The 15372-nt window shown below is 41.5% G+C and overlaps 1 protein-coding gene across 1 annotated transcript in view; it reads left to right on the top strand.

The window, feature by feature from the left end:
- Positions 1–15372, top strand: part of LOC121001380 (cat eye syndrome critical region protein 2) — a 57389-nt gene that overhangs the window by 26958 nt on the left and 15059 nt on the right. Inside the window, exons 7-16 of the mRNA XM_040432455.1 lie at positions 166–332; positions 525–608; positions 4438–4573; positions 4736–4865; positions 5012–5055; positions 6953–7044; positions 7254–7380; positions 7621–7982; positions 9940–10065; positions 10138–10810. Of these exons, the coding sequence (XP_040288389.1) occupies positions 166–332; positions 525–608; positions 4438–4573; positions 4736–4865; positions 5012–5055; positions 6953–7044; positions 7254–7380; positions 7621–7982; positions 9940–10065; positions 10138–10810 (1941 nt within the window). The remainder of the gene's footprint in view (positions 1–165; positions 333–524; positions 609–4437; positions 4574–4735; positions 4866–5011; positions 5056–6952; positions 7045–7253; positions 7381–7620; positions 7983–9939; positions 10066–10137; positions 10811–15372) is intronic.

Consider the following 15372-nt stretch of genomic DNA (forward strand, 5'->3'; position numbering starts at 1 on the left):
CAGGTTTTGCAGACCCGCAAAATACATACAATCATGTGAATCTCCTCTAAGGGTGGGGGAGGGAGGGGGGGTTCGGTATTCTTATGGTCATGAAGGTGGTGCTGCATCATGAGCTATAACGAATTTTGCATTGTTTCTTGGTCGTCCCCTGGTCTGTTTCCTTAGCTAGTTCTCCTGGGGAGGGATCTTGGGGTCTCCTTTGCCAGACGGAGCAGGAATGGCGAGAGGTGACAGAGAGCATCCGTGACAAGACTTCGTATAAGGATCGCCATCTTTATAAAATACTGAGTGAAGAATTCCTGCCTGAAATCTGCAATATGATCTCTCAGAAGGTGAGCGCAACATACAGAGCAGAATACTCCACCCAATGGAGACCTCTTATTTCCTGACGTATATGCATATAGAGGCATACATTGCCCATACTGTGAACAGACCCTTATTTCGGCTGCTGATGAGCAGAACTTGTGCAGGTCATCATAGGGCACATTTTACAAAATTCTTTACATTATTTTTTTTTTTTTTAGGAGACCAAAATACAGGATGAGCAGACGCGGTTTACCTCCAAAAGACTATCCAGCCATTCTGGGTTCAGATCTTTCCAGCAGGAGGTGAGCACTAAACAGGGAACAATCGGGGAAATGTGAATAATACAATAAAAAGAAATATTAGCAGCAGCGACCTATGAGATGTCACCGATAATAAGCAAGTGTCTGGTTGCCTTAGCCAGCAGCACTTAATTTTGTAATTTCCTCTGATTCCTTTAACCCAGAATCCAGTAATCTAGAAAATTTAGATCTGGCACAAAGAAGTATGGAACCCTGCAAGACTTGCACAGAACAGAGAGAACGTTTTTTTGTAAAATGGCAGCTCTTAATTGGGTAAGGGTACGGCTACATGTTCAGGTTTTTGAAGCCAAAAAGAGGGGGTAGCATTTGTCCTTAATACCTTCTCTACTTTTTATAAATTTGCCTATGATTTTGGCTTTAAAAACTGAGTGAAAATAACCCGAACGTGTGGTCTTACCCTAAATGAACAATATTTTTTTTTTAGCCCGGTTAACCTCTTCAGGACACATGACGTACTGGTACGTCATAATGTCCTGGTACTTAAGGACACATGACGTACCGGTACGTCATGTGTTGTTCCGATCACTGCCGCCCGGCCGGCTGTGATCGGAACAAGGTGCCTGCTCAAATCATTGAGCAGGCACCCCTGCTAAATGCGCGGGGGGGAAACTTTATATGCCTAAAATATAGTTTTATTCAACCCCCCCTGCACCCCCGAATGATTTTATGGCGGCGGGAGGTGCAGGGGGAGGCTTGCGGGAGGCAAGCCTCCCCTTGAATAATCGTTGGTGTACAGTGGGTATACCAGGGTGTCGGCACATTGCTGACACCCTGGTATAAACGGCTGACATCTGTGATGCGATGTCAGCCGTTTAACCCTTTCCATACCGCGGTCCGTACGGACCGCTGTATGGAAAAGGTTAACAGCTCAGGGAGCTCCCTCCCTCTCCCATCGGGGGGCTGCTGCTCCTTTGCAGCCCCCTGATGGAGAGGGAGAGAGCCCCCAGACAGCCCCCCTCCTTACCCTTCCCCGTCTGCGCAGTTCTGGCCACTACTGAGCAGACTGGGACGGTTCCCATGGCAACTGGACGCCTTCTCAGGCATCCTGCTGTCCATGGTGCTGAACAGATCTGTGCTAAAGGCATAGATCTGTTCAGACAAAGTGTAAGTAAAATACAGTACAGTACACTATATATTGTACTGTATTATACAGACATCAGACCCACTGGATCTTCAAGAACCAAGTGGGTCTGGGTCAAAAAAAAAGTGAAAAAAAAGTAAAAGTCAAAAAACACATTTATCACTGATTTAAAAATAAAAAAAATTAAATTCCCTACACATGTTTGGTATCGCCGCGTCCGTAACGACCTGATCTATAAAACGGTCATGTTACTTTACCCGAACGGTGAACGCCATAAAAATAAAAAATAAACTATGATGAAATTGAAATTTTGCCCACCTTACTTCCCAAAAAAGGTAATAAAAGTGATCAAAAAAGTCGCATGTACGCCAAAATTGTAACAATCAAATCGTCATCTCATCCCGCAAAAATCATACACTACCCAAGATAATCGCCCAAAAACTGAAAAAACTATGGCTCTTAGACACTTTTTTTGTTTCAAAAATGAAATCATTGTGTAAAACTTACATAAATAAAAAAAAAAGTATACATATTCGGTATCGCCGCGTCCGTATCGACCGGCTCTATAAAAATATCACATGACCTAACCCCTCAGGTGACCACCGTAAAAAAAATAAAAATAAAAACGGTGTAAAAAAAAGCCATTTTTTTGTCATCTTGCGTCACAAAAAATGGAATAGCAAGCGATCAAAAAGTCATATGCACCCCAAAATAGTGCCAATAAAACCGTCATCTCATCCCGCAAAAAATGAGACCCTACTTAAGATAATCGCCCAAAAACTGAAAAAACTATGGCTCTTAGACTATGGAGACACTAAAACCTTTTTTTTGTTTTAAAAATGAAATCATTGTGTAAAACTTACAGAAATAAAAAAAATTGTATACATATTGGGTATCGCCGCGTCCGTGACAACCTTCTCTATAAAATTACCACATGATCTAACCTGTCAGATGAATGTTGTAAATGACAAAAAAAAACGGTGCCAAAAAAGCTATTTCTTGTTACCTTGCCACACAAAAAGTGTAATATAGAGCAACCAAAAATCATATGTACCCTAAACTAGTACCAACAAAACTGCCACCCTATCCTGTAGTTTCTAAAATGGGGTCACTTTTTTGGAGTTTCTACTCTAGGGGTGCATCAGGGGGGCTTCAAATGGGACATGGTGTCAAAAAAAACAGTCCAGCAAAATCTGCCTTCCAAAACCGTATGGCATTCCTTTCCTTCTGCGCCCTGCTGTGTGCCCGTACAGCAGTTTACGACCACATATGGGGTGTATCTGTAAACTACAGAATCAGGGCCATAAATGAGTTTTGTTTGGCTGTTAACCCTTGCTTTGTAACTGGAAAAAAAATATTAAAATGGAAAATCTGCCAAAAAAGTGAAATTTTGAAATTGTATCTCTATTTTCCATAAAATCTTGTGCAACACCTAAAGGGTTAACAAAGTTTGTAAAATCAGTTTTGAATACCTTGAGGGGTGTAGTTTATGGAATGGGGTAATTTTTGGGTGGTTTCTATTATGTAAGCCTCGCAAAGTGACTTCAGACCTGTAGTGGTCCCTAAAAATTGTGTTTTTGTAAATTTCTGAAAAATTTCAAGATTTGCTTCTAAACCTCTAAGCCTTATAACATCCCCAAAAAATAAAATATCATTCCCAAAATAATTCAAACATGAAGTAGACATATGGGGAATGTAAAGTCATCACAATTTTTAGGGGTATTACTATGTATTACAGAAGTAGAGAAACTGAAACTTTGAAATTTGCAAATTTTTCCAAATTTTTGGTAAATGAGGTATTTTATGCAAAAAATAATAATTTTTTTGACTTCATTTTACCAGTGTCATGAAGTACAATATGTGACGAAAAAACAATCTCAGAATGGCCTGGATAAGTCAAAGCGTTTTAAAGTTATCACCACTTAAAGTGACACTGGTCAGATTTGCAAAAAATGGCCTGGTCCTTAAGGTGAATTAAGGCTGTGTCCCTAAGGGGTTAATGTCAGCTGCCAGAACTTGTTGATCTTTGTTCTCGGATGTATTGGATCTAGTTTTTGGTGGCTTGGGGGCGCCCTCTGCTGGTAGAAGTAGGTAACTACTTTAAATTATTGCTAATTACCTTCCTCCAACACTTCATCCAGCCATAAACACGATATGGACAGAATTATTCGGACACCTACAGGAGCTTTTATGACATCTTACTCAAAATCCATGGACATTAATATGGAGTGGTTCCCCCCCCCCCTTTGTAGCTAAAACCTCTTCCACTTTTATGGGAAGACTTTTTACAAGATTTTGGAGTGTGTCTGTGGGAATTTTTGCCCATTTATCCAATGTTGATAAAAATATTAAACTATTAAAGGGGGTTCAGACCTGAACCAGGACATATCCCCTTCTTCATCCAGGCAGCCCCTCTGAGATGAGTATTGGAGCATTTCAGGCTCCGATGCGTCACTTGCTCTGCGCTGTATCGCGAAGGGCAATGGCTTTTTCGTTGGATTCGGTGACGTACCGGGTCTCTGCTAGGCGGAAGCTTCTGTCACTGACACCAATGGACGGCTTTAGTGCTGCCCTAGTCTGTAAAACGGCTAGGGCAGCGCTAAAGCCCACCCGTTTTGAAAGTATACTTATTCCCCCCCCCCCCATTAAAACTTTTGCACATTACTGTATATAAACAGACAACATGATGGTATAATGGCCATTTGGGATGTTCTATTCTGTGCCCTATAGGATTCCAATCCCTCCAGAGTCCAGGAGGAAGAGGATGAGAAGCAGCTGCTGTTGATGATGCAGAGAAAGGAGCAGGAGCTATTGCTGAAGGAGGAGAGGAAAAAGGCGCAGGCGGAGAAAGTTCGATCAGTTGAAGGTAATGTAGAAAACCTAACAAGTTGTCTATGATGCCAGTGGGGTTGTAGCATTGATATTTCAGCCTGCACTGGAAATGAATACTAAGTAATAGATGAAAAAACTCCTCTTATTACGGAATGGAGGCGATGTGTTCTCAGCAATGTTTCTCTGATGACTACAGATCGTGCGCGGAGGAGAAAGCTGAGAGAGGAGCGTGCCTGGCTGTTGTCGCAGGGTAAAGAGTTACCCCCAGAATTATGCCATCTAGAACCCTCCTCACCCATCCACGGAGACTATCGAGTGCCAGATTTGTGAGTGTTCCTCTATTTGTGTTCTTTTTTATAGAGGCCTGTACAGTGTATAAGGGAGGAATTTAGTGTGTAGTATTCAATGTATGATCTGTAATTATTCTCAAAAACAGTCCACTTAACCTTTTCTCCCTTTCCCTTTCTTTCAGGCTCGGTATTGACTTGGACGATCACTACACAGCGATGTACAAAGGTGAGCTTTCCCTAAGAGACAAACGGGACAGTTTTTTCTGAAAAAGAAATGTCTCTTAATTTGTGACGTAAATCCTGTTTTGCAATAAATTGTCCAACTTTTTCCCATTCTCCACCCTCACCACTAATGTAAAAGGTGGGCGGGAGGTGTCGCAAATTACACTAGATATCTACCATAGCTGTGGATTCCATTACGAATTTTCAGTATGGGTTCTAAGTTAATATCCCCTTGATGTAATCTGCTGGGGAAAAAAATCCTGATTGGGGGTCTTTTTGTGGTACACACAGACTCTAGTGTACAATATACAGGTGAAACTCTAAAAATTAGAATATCGTGCAAAGTTCATTTATTTCAGTAATGCCACTTTAAAGGTGAAACTAACATATGAGATAGACTCATTACATGCAAAGTGAGATATTTCAAGCCTTTATTTGTTATAATTTGGATGATTATGGCTTACAGTTTATGAAACCCCAAAGTCACAATTTTGAGGTGCCCTTTGCTCAGGGGGTATGGATTAATTAGCTGACTAGAGTGTGACACTTTGAGTCTAGAATATTGAACCTTTTCACAAAATTCTAATTTTAAGCTGCATTAATGCAATTCATTTGCATTACTGAAATAAATGGACTTTTCCACGATATTAAATTTTTTGGAGTCTCACCTGTACATTTTCCATGGTGTCATAGATTTGATTATCTTGCTTGGTGAGGCACAAGTCAAAAAATAGAGGAATTTTCTGCTCCTGTCACACAGTGATGCAATTAGAGTTGCACCGGGTATCGAAGTATCGATACCCAATCAATACTTTTAGACCCGGATTGATCTGATACTGGGTTTTACTATTTAACGATACTAGGCTGCACTACTGCGGCACGCGCCGCTCTCAGCGCGCCTTGTTCTATTCAGTAGCACAATTGAGAAGGAGGCAGTTCCTACCTTCCCATTGTGCTGCCACCAATGGGAACATAGTACTGAGGAGGAGGGGAGGGGATGTGGCCACTGCACCACCAATGAATGTAATTAACACATTAATTCAAGCAAGTGTAGGCTGCGGTATCGCATACCCGGCACCCCGCCTCAATAACGGGGCACCTGAGCGGTTAATTGACTGGGATCGCAGCGCCCTGTCATAGAGGCCAGGTATGTGATACCACCGCTGGCACCCGCTGCCTACGCTTAAATTAATGGGTTAATGATGTTGGTGAAGCAGTGCTCCCCCCCCCCCCCAAAAAAAATCCCGCAGTATTAAAGTGCTTGGTGGCAGTGGCCCCAGGGTCCCCTTCCCCCTTCATTGGTGGTGCAGTGACACCTTCCGATCGGAGCCCCAGCAGTGAAAGCGCGGGGCTCAGATCAGTTACCATGGCAGCCAGGACGCTACTGAAGTCTTCCATGATTTGCCATTTTTTTGTTACCTTGTCCCCCCCCAAAAAATAGGATAGGACTATTCTATTATGGACCGGACATTCTATAAAATGCGGAATGCATGCAACTTTTTTATTTATTTTTTTCCGCGTGGTATCGAGTATCGCAATACTTCTTTTATGGTATTGAAATCAAATAAAAATTTGGGTATCGTGACAACCCTAGATGCAATTATGTGTTCCTCTCAGATCAACAAGAAAATCTATAGTCATTCTGCTGCTTTAGATGCAGATTTTCAAACTCCATTGAGTTAATTTAAAAAAAATCTGCAACATGTACACAGTGTAAACAAAGCTCCATTCACTTGCAGTGTGCTGTAATTTTGTGCAGAATTGCTATGTGAATTTCAACCCAAAAATCTGAGAAATACAGGATATGTGAACCTGGTCTGGTTCCCTTGATTTATAACTGGTATTTTTTACATTATGCTCTAGTCTAGAACATCTCTCTAACACCTCTTTTCTTCCTCCAGTTCTTGATGCAGTGAAGGCTCATAAGGATTCCTGGCCCTTTCTGGAGCCGGTGGATGAGTCCTATGCTCCCAATTATTATGATATAATCACCGTAAGTCACCAGCGCATTCTTGTTCTAGACAGCTTTTATTCGGATATCCGTTATAGTCCGTTCCTTCATTAGTAATCATGACAGCAGGTTAATGACCTATTGTAGGTTCCCCATCTAGAGCCTTTACATAAAACCTCCTATACCCCATCCACAAACCATGATTTGAGGGAAACCCTGCATTACTTGAACTTGCCTGTTTTATTCTCCAGTGTCCTATGGATATTTCCAAAGTGGAGCAGCGGCTCTGTTCTGGGTATTACCTTACGAAGGACCAGTTCGTCAAGGACATGAAAACCATTTTTAAAAACTGTGTCAAGTACAATGGACCAGATAGTGGTGAGTTGAAATACTAGTAGTACCGGTATTTTATTTTATTTTATTTATTGCAGTTTATGTAACCAGCTATTTGAAATATCCCCTACTATGGAAGCAATAGGCAAATTTTTTACATTTTACTCATCATTTTTATTTTATTTTTTATATCATACTTATAATCATCATCATTATTATTATTATTATTCGTATTAGTATTATTAGTATTATTTCTGATACTGGTGCTTTACATGCTCATTGCAGAATACACAGAGATGGCTGAGAGTTTGGAGCGCTGCTTTAAAAAGGCTTTACTCAAGCATCTCCCAGATGATGATGCAGATTCTGATGGAGAGACCTGGATCTGCTCAGATGACAAAGAGAAGCCCCTGAAGAGGCGGAGCCAAGGGAGACGCTCCAGGGCTGGGGGCTGGAGAAAAAGTAAAGAGGAGGGGGGCAGAAAGCGGCAGAGTTCAGAGAGCAGTATGATTCACCAGTCATCGCCCAGTGAGGATGGAGAAGATAGACTCCACCCGGCTGTGAATAGAGTGCCCAAAGGACAACCATGCACCCAGCCACTTCAGTTTGGAAGCATGCCTAGGAACAACTTCCACCCAGGGGAAAGGGTAAGAGAATTTCACACTAATTTATGCACCTTACACTGTTACTATAACACTGTCTCCCTTGTACAAGAATATAACTAGTATAATACTATCCCCTATGTACAAGAATATAACTACTATAATACTTCCATCTATGTGCAAGACTTTACTATAACACTGTCTCCCTTGTACAAGAATATAACTAGTATATTACTGGCCCTACATACAAGAATATAACTACTATAATACTGTCTCCTATGTACAAGAATATAACTACTATAATACTGTCTCCTATGTACAAGAATATAACTACTATAATACTATCCCCTATGTACAAGAATATAATTACTAAATGTACAAGAATATAACTACTATAATACTGCCTCCTATGTACAAGAATATAACTACTATAATACTGTCTCCTATGTACAAGAATATAACTACTATAATACTGTCCCCTATGTACAAGAATATAACTACTACAATACTGCTCCTATGCACAAGAATATAACTACTATAATACTGCCTCCTATGTACAAGCATTGATGGCCAAACCATGCAACTGCAACAGGGCTTATGGTGGAAGGGCGTCCCGGCACTGAGCTGCTTTCACTGCTTACGGCCCTCATGCACACGGCCGTTGTGCGGCTGTTCCGTGCATTGGGGACCGGAATTTGCAGTCCTCCATGCACGAGCAACATCCGTGCAGCGGCCGGGACGGATCGAGACCCATTCAATTTAATTGGGTATGTGACCCGTCTGCACCGCAAAAAAAATAAAACATTCCGTGGGGTTCCGTGCCTCCTTTCCGCACTGCAGCTCCGGATTGCGGACCCAATGGGTCAACATCCGTGATGCGGGGAGCACACGGCCGGTGGCCGCATATTGCGGACGCAATATGGCCACGGCCGTGTGCTTGAGGCCTAAAGGAGTTGTCCACTTTTGCTTTATTGATGACTTCTCCTCGGGGTTGGTCATCAATATGAGATGAGGCGGCCCGACTCTGGGCACCCCCGACAATCAGCTGTTTGAAAAGAATGCAGCGCTCGTATGATACTGCAGCAGCAGCGAGCAGGTGTAGTTACAGCATCTTTGTCCCATTCACTTAAATAGGAGGGAGCTGGCAGTCGGCCCTCCGCCAGTCTGATATTGATAACTTATCCTGAGGGTAGGTCATAAATGTAGCAAAAGCAGAGACCCTTTTAATGACTGGCAAGTAAATTACCTGCAGCTGCGACTAGGTGTACTCAGTGTATTCATGACCGCTTTATAGCATAAATACGTAGAAAAATACCATACTTTTTCTGACATGACTGTGACACAGAGTGTTAACAATAGCTGTTCATTATAACAGTGGTTTACCACATAACTTTTTTTTTAAGAAAAAGGCTAATTTTTGCAGCACATTTTTTTTCAATATGTAGTTTTTTTCAAATACAGCTGCTGCCAGATGTTACCTTAAAGTTAATTGGGAAATCTAAAATGCCCTACAACCAAAGCATTGCTGAGGTACTTTTTACTCTTTAGGTGCGCCATTTTGGCCCGTGGCCCCAAAAAATAAGCCATAAAAAATTTCTATGCGTAAAGAGAGCCTAAGAAAAGTGACAGAAAACCAGTGTCAGGTCCAACTATGCTCCATTTGCAGACATGTTTGCAGGGCCCATTCAGAATTTTTCTGTGGGCCCTTTTTTTTTGTATATGCCCCTGTGTCCAAGACTTTAACTATGATAATATTTACCCTATTTCCCAAAAATATATTCTCTATAATAATCCCTGTGGAGAATTCTACAAGTGTTATAGGGGTTACGTTTTTGTCCACAGGAGCAGATCTGGTAATTGTCTCCTATGGGCAGAAACGTTTATTATAATACTCTAGTTTTGTGATGTGTGCACACCAGTGATAAATTAAAATCTCCATGTTTGGCTGGAGTGGTTCTTGTGATATAATTCCTATACTCTGCATGTTTGTGTTTTTATTCAGCTCTCTGCACTAGGAATGCATGCTCTTCTTAGGGGTTCAAACACCAGCCTTGGCTATGGACCCTTGGGATTTCCAGAACCGCTCCCAGGTGGTCCTATTCATGTTGTTCAGAATCACGAGGCTCAGGTACATAATAGATGTGTATAATTAGCGTGATGTCCTCCAGTGTCCACCGTTTAACTTCTCCTTCTGTTGTAGGCCGTTCCCCACACTCCTGAAATGCGTGATAATAAACCTACGGATTGCAGAGCTCAACGAGCACCCAGTGGTTCTGAACCTGTGTGTTCAGTGAAGGCATCTGTTCAAGAAGGGGCCAAGCATCCACAAATTAACTGTCCTACTGCGTATATTCCACCCATGATACCCTCTGCACCTGATGGAAGAGTGCCATCCTCTGACCTCACTCATCCACCTTATAGATATGGACTTAAACCAGCTATGTGGAATGCAAATGGCCACCAGAACAAAGGTCCAATAGGAGGGCCTCCACATTATTCCCAGCTATTTGACCCTCGATTAAGAGCCCCAGGACACGACTCCAATGTTAGGAATTCTCTTGGTTCTTCTGGGAATTCCATGATGGACAGTCCTGAGATGATTGAAATGCAGAGGCTGTCGTCCTTTATCTGTCTACCTTCATCAGGTTACACATCTCAACCACTCGCAGCTCCTTACCCTTCCCAGCCACCCTCAAATCCATACACTGATCAACCATCTTCGACACCTTACCCATCCCAAGTTTCTCCTATTCCTGAGCCATCTCAGCCATCTCCCTCTCCAGTGCAGCACAGTGAAGTACTCGATGGAAATGATGGAACAGATGTTTCCCCTAATCCTGACAGACTAACTGACCAAGCAACAGATGCTAAAGGTAATGAACTATCCTATCTATTAGTGGTACCAGGACAATAATTGTATAATAAGAAACTATTGTAACTTGAGTCCATAACGCTATGGAAAACTAGTAATTGGGTCCAAAGTCCCCAAATGTCATCCTATGATAAGAGAAAATGAGGATTTAAGAAACTAAGATAACGAAGACAGATAAAACGAGTTCTTGATGCTGTAAGCTGTAAATCTCTTACAGAAGCTTCTTCAGGGTCCTCCATAGTACACACGTACCAGAAAAATTAAATGGAGCTGCCCTTCCCTGACCTCAATTGAGCAGTACATCCTAGCACAGACCATGTAGTACTGCTCTGTACTGTAAAGAGAATCTACTAGACAACCAATACAAGTGTTTAAAAAAAAAAAAAGGCAATTTTGATTGGTTGGATCCGAGTCATTGTATGTGGAGTATAGTTTCAATTTGCTGTGCCCCAGGAAAGACCATTCTAAGTTGAAAATATTGTATCCTGAGGCCATTGTATCTTGACTAACCAGTGTGTGTGTGTGTGTGTGTGTGTGTGTGTATATATATATATATATATATATATATATATATATATATGTGTGTGTGTGTGTGCAATATTAGGATATTGTTTCTTAGAAATTGTATCTGTACCATTTAAACTTCATTATATTAGGAAATCAGCCGGTGATACAGTGGAGACTAAAGTTTACATATAGCTATTAAAATTATTATTCTTCAGAGCTGCTCTCACTATTCTGCTGGTGAAGTCACTCACTGTGTACATACATTAAATTACTTTTCCTGCATGGATCCTGTATTATAATCCAGAGATGACATTTTCCAGCAGTCTCTGTTTGTGCAGGGCCTCCATAGGGCTTGTCTTGGTGATCTGCATACTGGGGATGGTCATATTTACAGTATATCGGGCTCAGTACAGTATAAGTAATGTATGTACACAGTGATTCCACCAGCAGAATAGTGAGTACAGCTCTCGAGTAGAATACAGGATGTAACTCAGGATCAGTACAGGATAAGTAATGTACAGTACAAACCAAAAGTTTGGGCGCACCTAATTCAAAGAGTTTTCTTTATTTTCATGACTATGAAAATTGTAGATTCACACTGAAGGCATCAAAACTATGAATTAACACATGTGGAATTATATACATAACAAACAAGTGTGAAACAACTGAAAATGTCATATTCTAGGTTCTTCAAAGTAGCCATCTTTTGCTTTGATTACTGCTTTGCACACTCTTGGCATTCTCTTGATGAGCTTCAAGAGGTAGTCCCCTGAAATGGTTTTCACTTCACAGGTGTGCCCTGTCAGGTTTAATAAGTGGGATTTCTTGCCTTATAAATGGGGTTGAGACCATCAGTTGCATTGAGGAGAAGTCAGGTGGATACACAGCTGATAGTCCTACTGAATAGACTGTTAGAATTTGTATTATGGCAAGAAAAAAGCAGCTAAGTAAAGAAAAATGAGTGGCCATCATTACTTTAAGAAATGAAGGTCAGTCAGCCGAAAAATTGGGAAAACTTTAAAGGAAGGGCTATTTGACCATGAAGGAGAATGATGGGGTGCTGCGCCAGATGACCTGGCCTCCACAGTCACCGGACCTGAACCCAATCGAGATGGTTTGGGGTGAGCTGGACCACAGAGTGAAGGCAAAAGGGCCAACAAGTGCTAGGCATCTCTGGGAACTCCTTCAAGACTGTTGGAAGACCATTTCAGGGGACTACCTCTTGAAGCTCATCAAGAGAATGCCAAGAGTGTGCAAAGCAGTAATCAAAGCAAAAGGTGGCTACTTTGAAGAACCTAGAATATGACATATTTTCAGTTGTTTCACACTTGTTTGTTATGTATATAATTCCACATGTGTTAATTCATAGTTTTGATGCCTTCATAGTCATGAAAATAAAGAAAACTCATTGAATGAGAAGGTGTGTCCAAACTTTTGGTCTGTACTGTATGTACACAGTGATTCCACAAGCAGAATATTGAGTGCAGCTCTGGAGTATAATACAGGATGTAACTTGGGAGGAATACAGGATAAGTAATGCACAATTTAAAGTCAAAGATTTATGTGCTCCTTTGTTGCATTTATTAAAACTCTGTATTTCCAATTGCTAATGATTTAGTTCTAGTGCACGTTCCCTCTCATTTCAGTTAGGATCACTGCTATATTTCAAAAATGTGAAATGCCAGAATAATACTGGAGACAATTATTTATTTCAGCTTTTATTTCTTTAATCACATTCCCAGTGGCTCAGAAGTTTACATACAAGTTGACTGTGCCTTTAAATAGTTTGGAAAATTCCAGAAAACAATGTCATGACCATAGAAGCTTCTGATAGGATAACTGACATCCTTTGAGTTAATTGGAGGTGTACCTGTGGCAGCATTTTAAGGCCTACCTGCCTCTTTTCTTGACATCCATGGGAAAATCAAAAGGAATATTAGCCAAGACCTGAGTGGACCTCCATAAGTCTGGTACATCCTTGGAAGAAATTTCCAAACACCTGAAGGTACCACATTCATCTGTTCGAATAATATTTAAGCTTAACCACCATGGAACCGTTCAAGAAGGAGACACGTTATGTCTCCTAGAGATTAAAGTTTTTGGGTGCAATTAATACAAATCTATTTAAAAACAACAGCAAATGATCTTGTGAAGATGCTGGAGGAAACCAGTACACATGTTTCTATAACCATGGTAAAATGTGCCCTATATTGTCCTGAAAGGCCGTTCAGCAATGAAGAAGCGACTGCTCCAAAACCACCAGTTTGCAACTGTACAGGGGGCCAAAGCTCTTACTTTTTGGAGAAATGTTCTCTGGTCCAATAAAACAAAACATTGAACTGTTTGGCTATAATGACCAACCTTGTGTGGGAGGTTTGCAACCCAAAGAGCACCATCCCAACTGTGAAGCATAAGCATCATGTTGTGGGGGTGCTTTGCTGCAGGAGGGACTGGTGCACTTCACAAAGTAGATGACATTATGAGAAAGGAAAATTGCTTGGAGATATTGAAGCAACATCTCAAAGCATAAGCCAGGAAATGAAAGGGTAACTATCCTTTCTTAATCAGGCCTTATAACCACTTTTCCCTGTAAATCATCTTTTTCCTAATACATTTAACTTTTCCTATAAAGTAGTAAACTGACCTTTCCTGTGCGGCAGCCATACAGAATACTACCTGTATGTGTTGTCAGGAGAAATCCGCATATCGCTTCTGCCTGTTGCATGTGTGCTCCTTGATTCTGCCAAAATTCAGTCCACCTGCTTTTGCATTTCCCGTACAGTCCCAAAGTCACTCTGCCCACAGCATCATTACTCTTGTGGCACACTCAATCATAAATGTGGGCACATCATCATGTAGTAGAAGAACACGGGCACTCCCGAGGCAGGAAATGAGGATACAGTTGAATTGAGGGCAACAGGATAGCTACTGTTCATGCTGACAGAAATGGCGCCCAACCTGGATTAGAACATGGGAAATGGAAACTTCAAGTTAGAATGGCTTGGCCAATGTTTAGCAAATGCCATTTGGAATGAAATCGGGTACACTTTAAACCTTGGGTGCAAATGGATCTTCCAAATGGACAACGACCCCAACCGTACTTTTAGAAGTGTGGCACAATGGCTTACAGGGCATCTGTCAACAGATTTGTACATATGACACTGGCTTACCTGTTACATGTGCACTTGGCAGCTGAAGGCATCTGTGTTGGTCCCATATTCATATGTGCCTGCGTTGATGAGAATAATTGTTTTAATATGTGAAAATGAGCATTGCTCTTACACTTAGAGGCTCAGTCTTCTGTGCAACTGTCGTGCCCTCTACACTTCAATTGACAGGACCAAGCATCATGATGTTTTCACCGCCTGTCCGGTCAAAGTGCAGGGCACTGCAGTTGCAGTGAGAGCAGAGTCTCTAGGTGTAACAGTAACGCCCCCATTGATCCTAGAGGTTAATTTGCATATATACAAATTTTATTTTTCTCAGCAAGGAAGGCACATATGAACATGGGACCAGCACAGATGCCTTCAGCTGCCAAGCGCACATGAAACGGGTCAGCCAGTGTCATAGGTACAGATCTGCTGACAGATGCCCTTTAAGGCCAACAAAGTGAAGATAATGGAATGGCCCTCACAAAGCCCTGACCTCAGTCCCATAGAATATGTATAGACAGAACTGGAAAAGCATGTGTGAGCAAGGAGTCCTACATACATGACTCAGTTCACCAGTTCTGTCAGGAGGAATGGGCCAAAGTTCCAGCAACATATTGTGAAGATCGACCAAAATGTTTGACCCAAGTTAGACCGTTTATAGATGCTACCAAATACAGTACTAACCATGTGTATGTAAACTTCTGAGTCACTGGGAACGTGATGAAAGAAATAAAAGCTGAAATAATTCATTGTCTCCAGTATTCTTCTGAACATTCATGAAATAGTGATGACCTAAGGGAGGAAATGTGCACTAGGATTACATTCAGGAATTGTGAAAATTGAGTTTTAATGAATGTGGCTTGGGTGTATGAAAACTTAGGACTTCACCTGTCTGTATGTACAA

This window comes from Bufo bufo, chromosome 1 (assembly GCF_905171765.1).
Source record: "Bufo bufo chromosome 1, aBufBuf1.1, whole genome shotgun sequence".
NCBI lineage: Eukaryota > Metazoa > Chordata > Amphibia > Anura > Bufonidae > Bufo > Bufo bufo.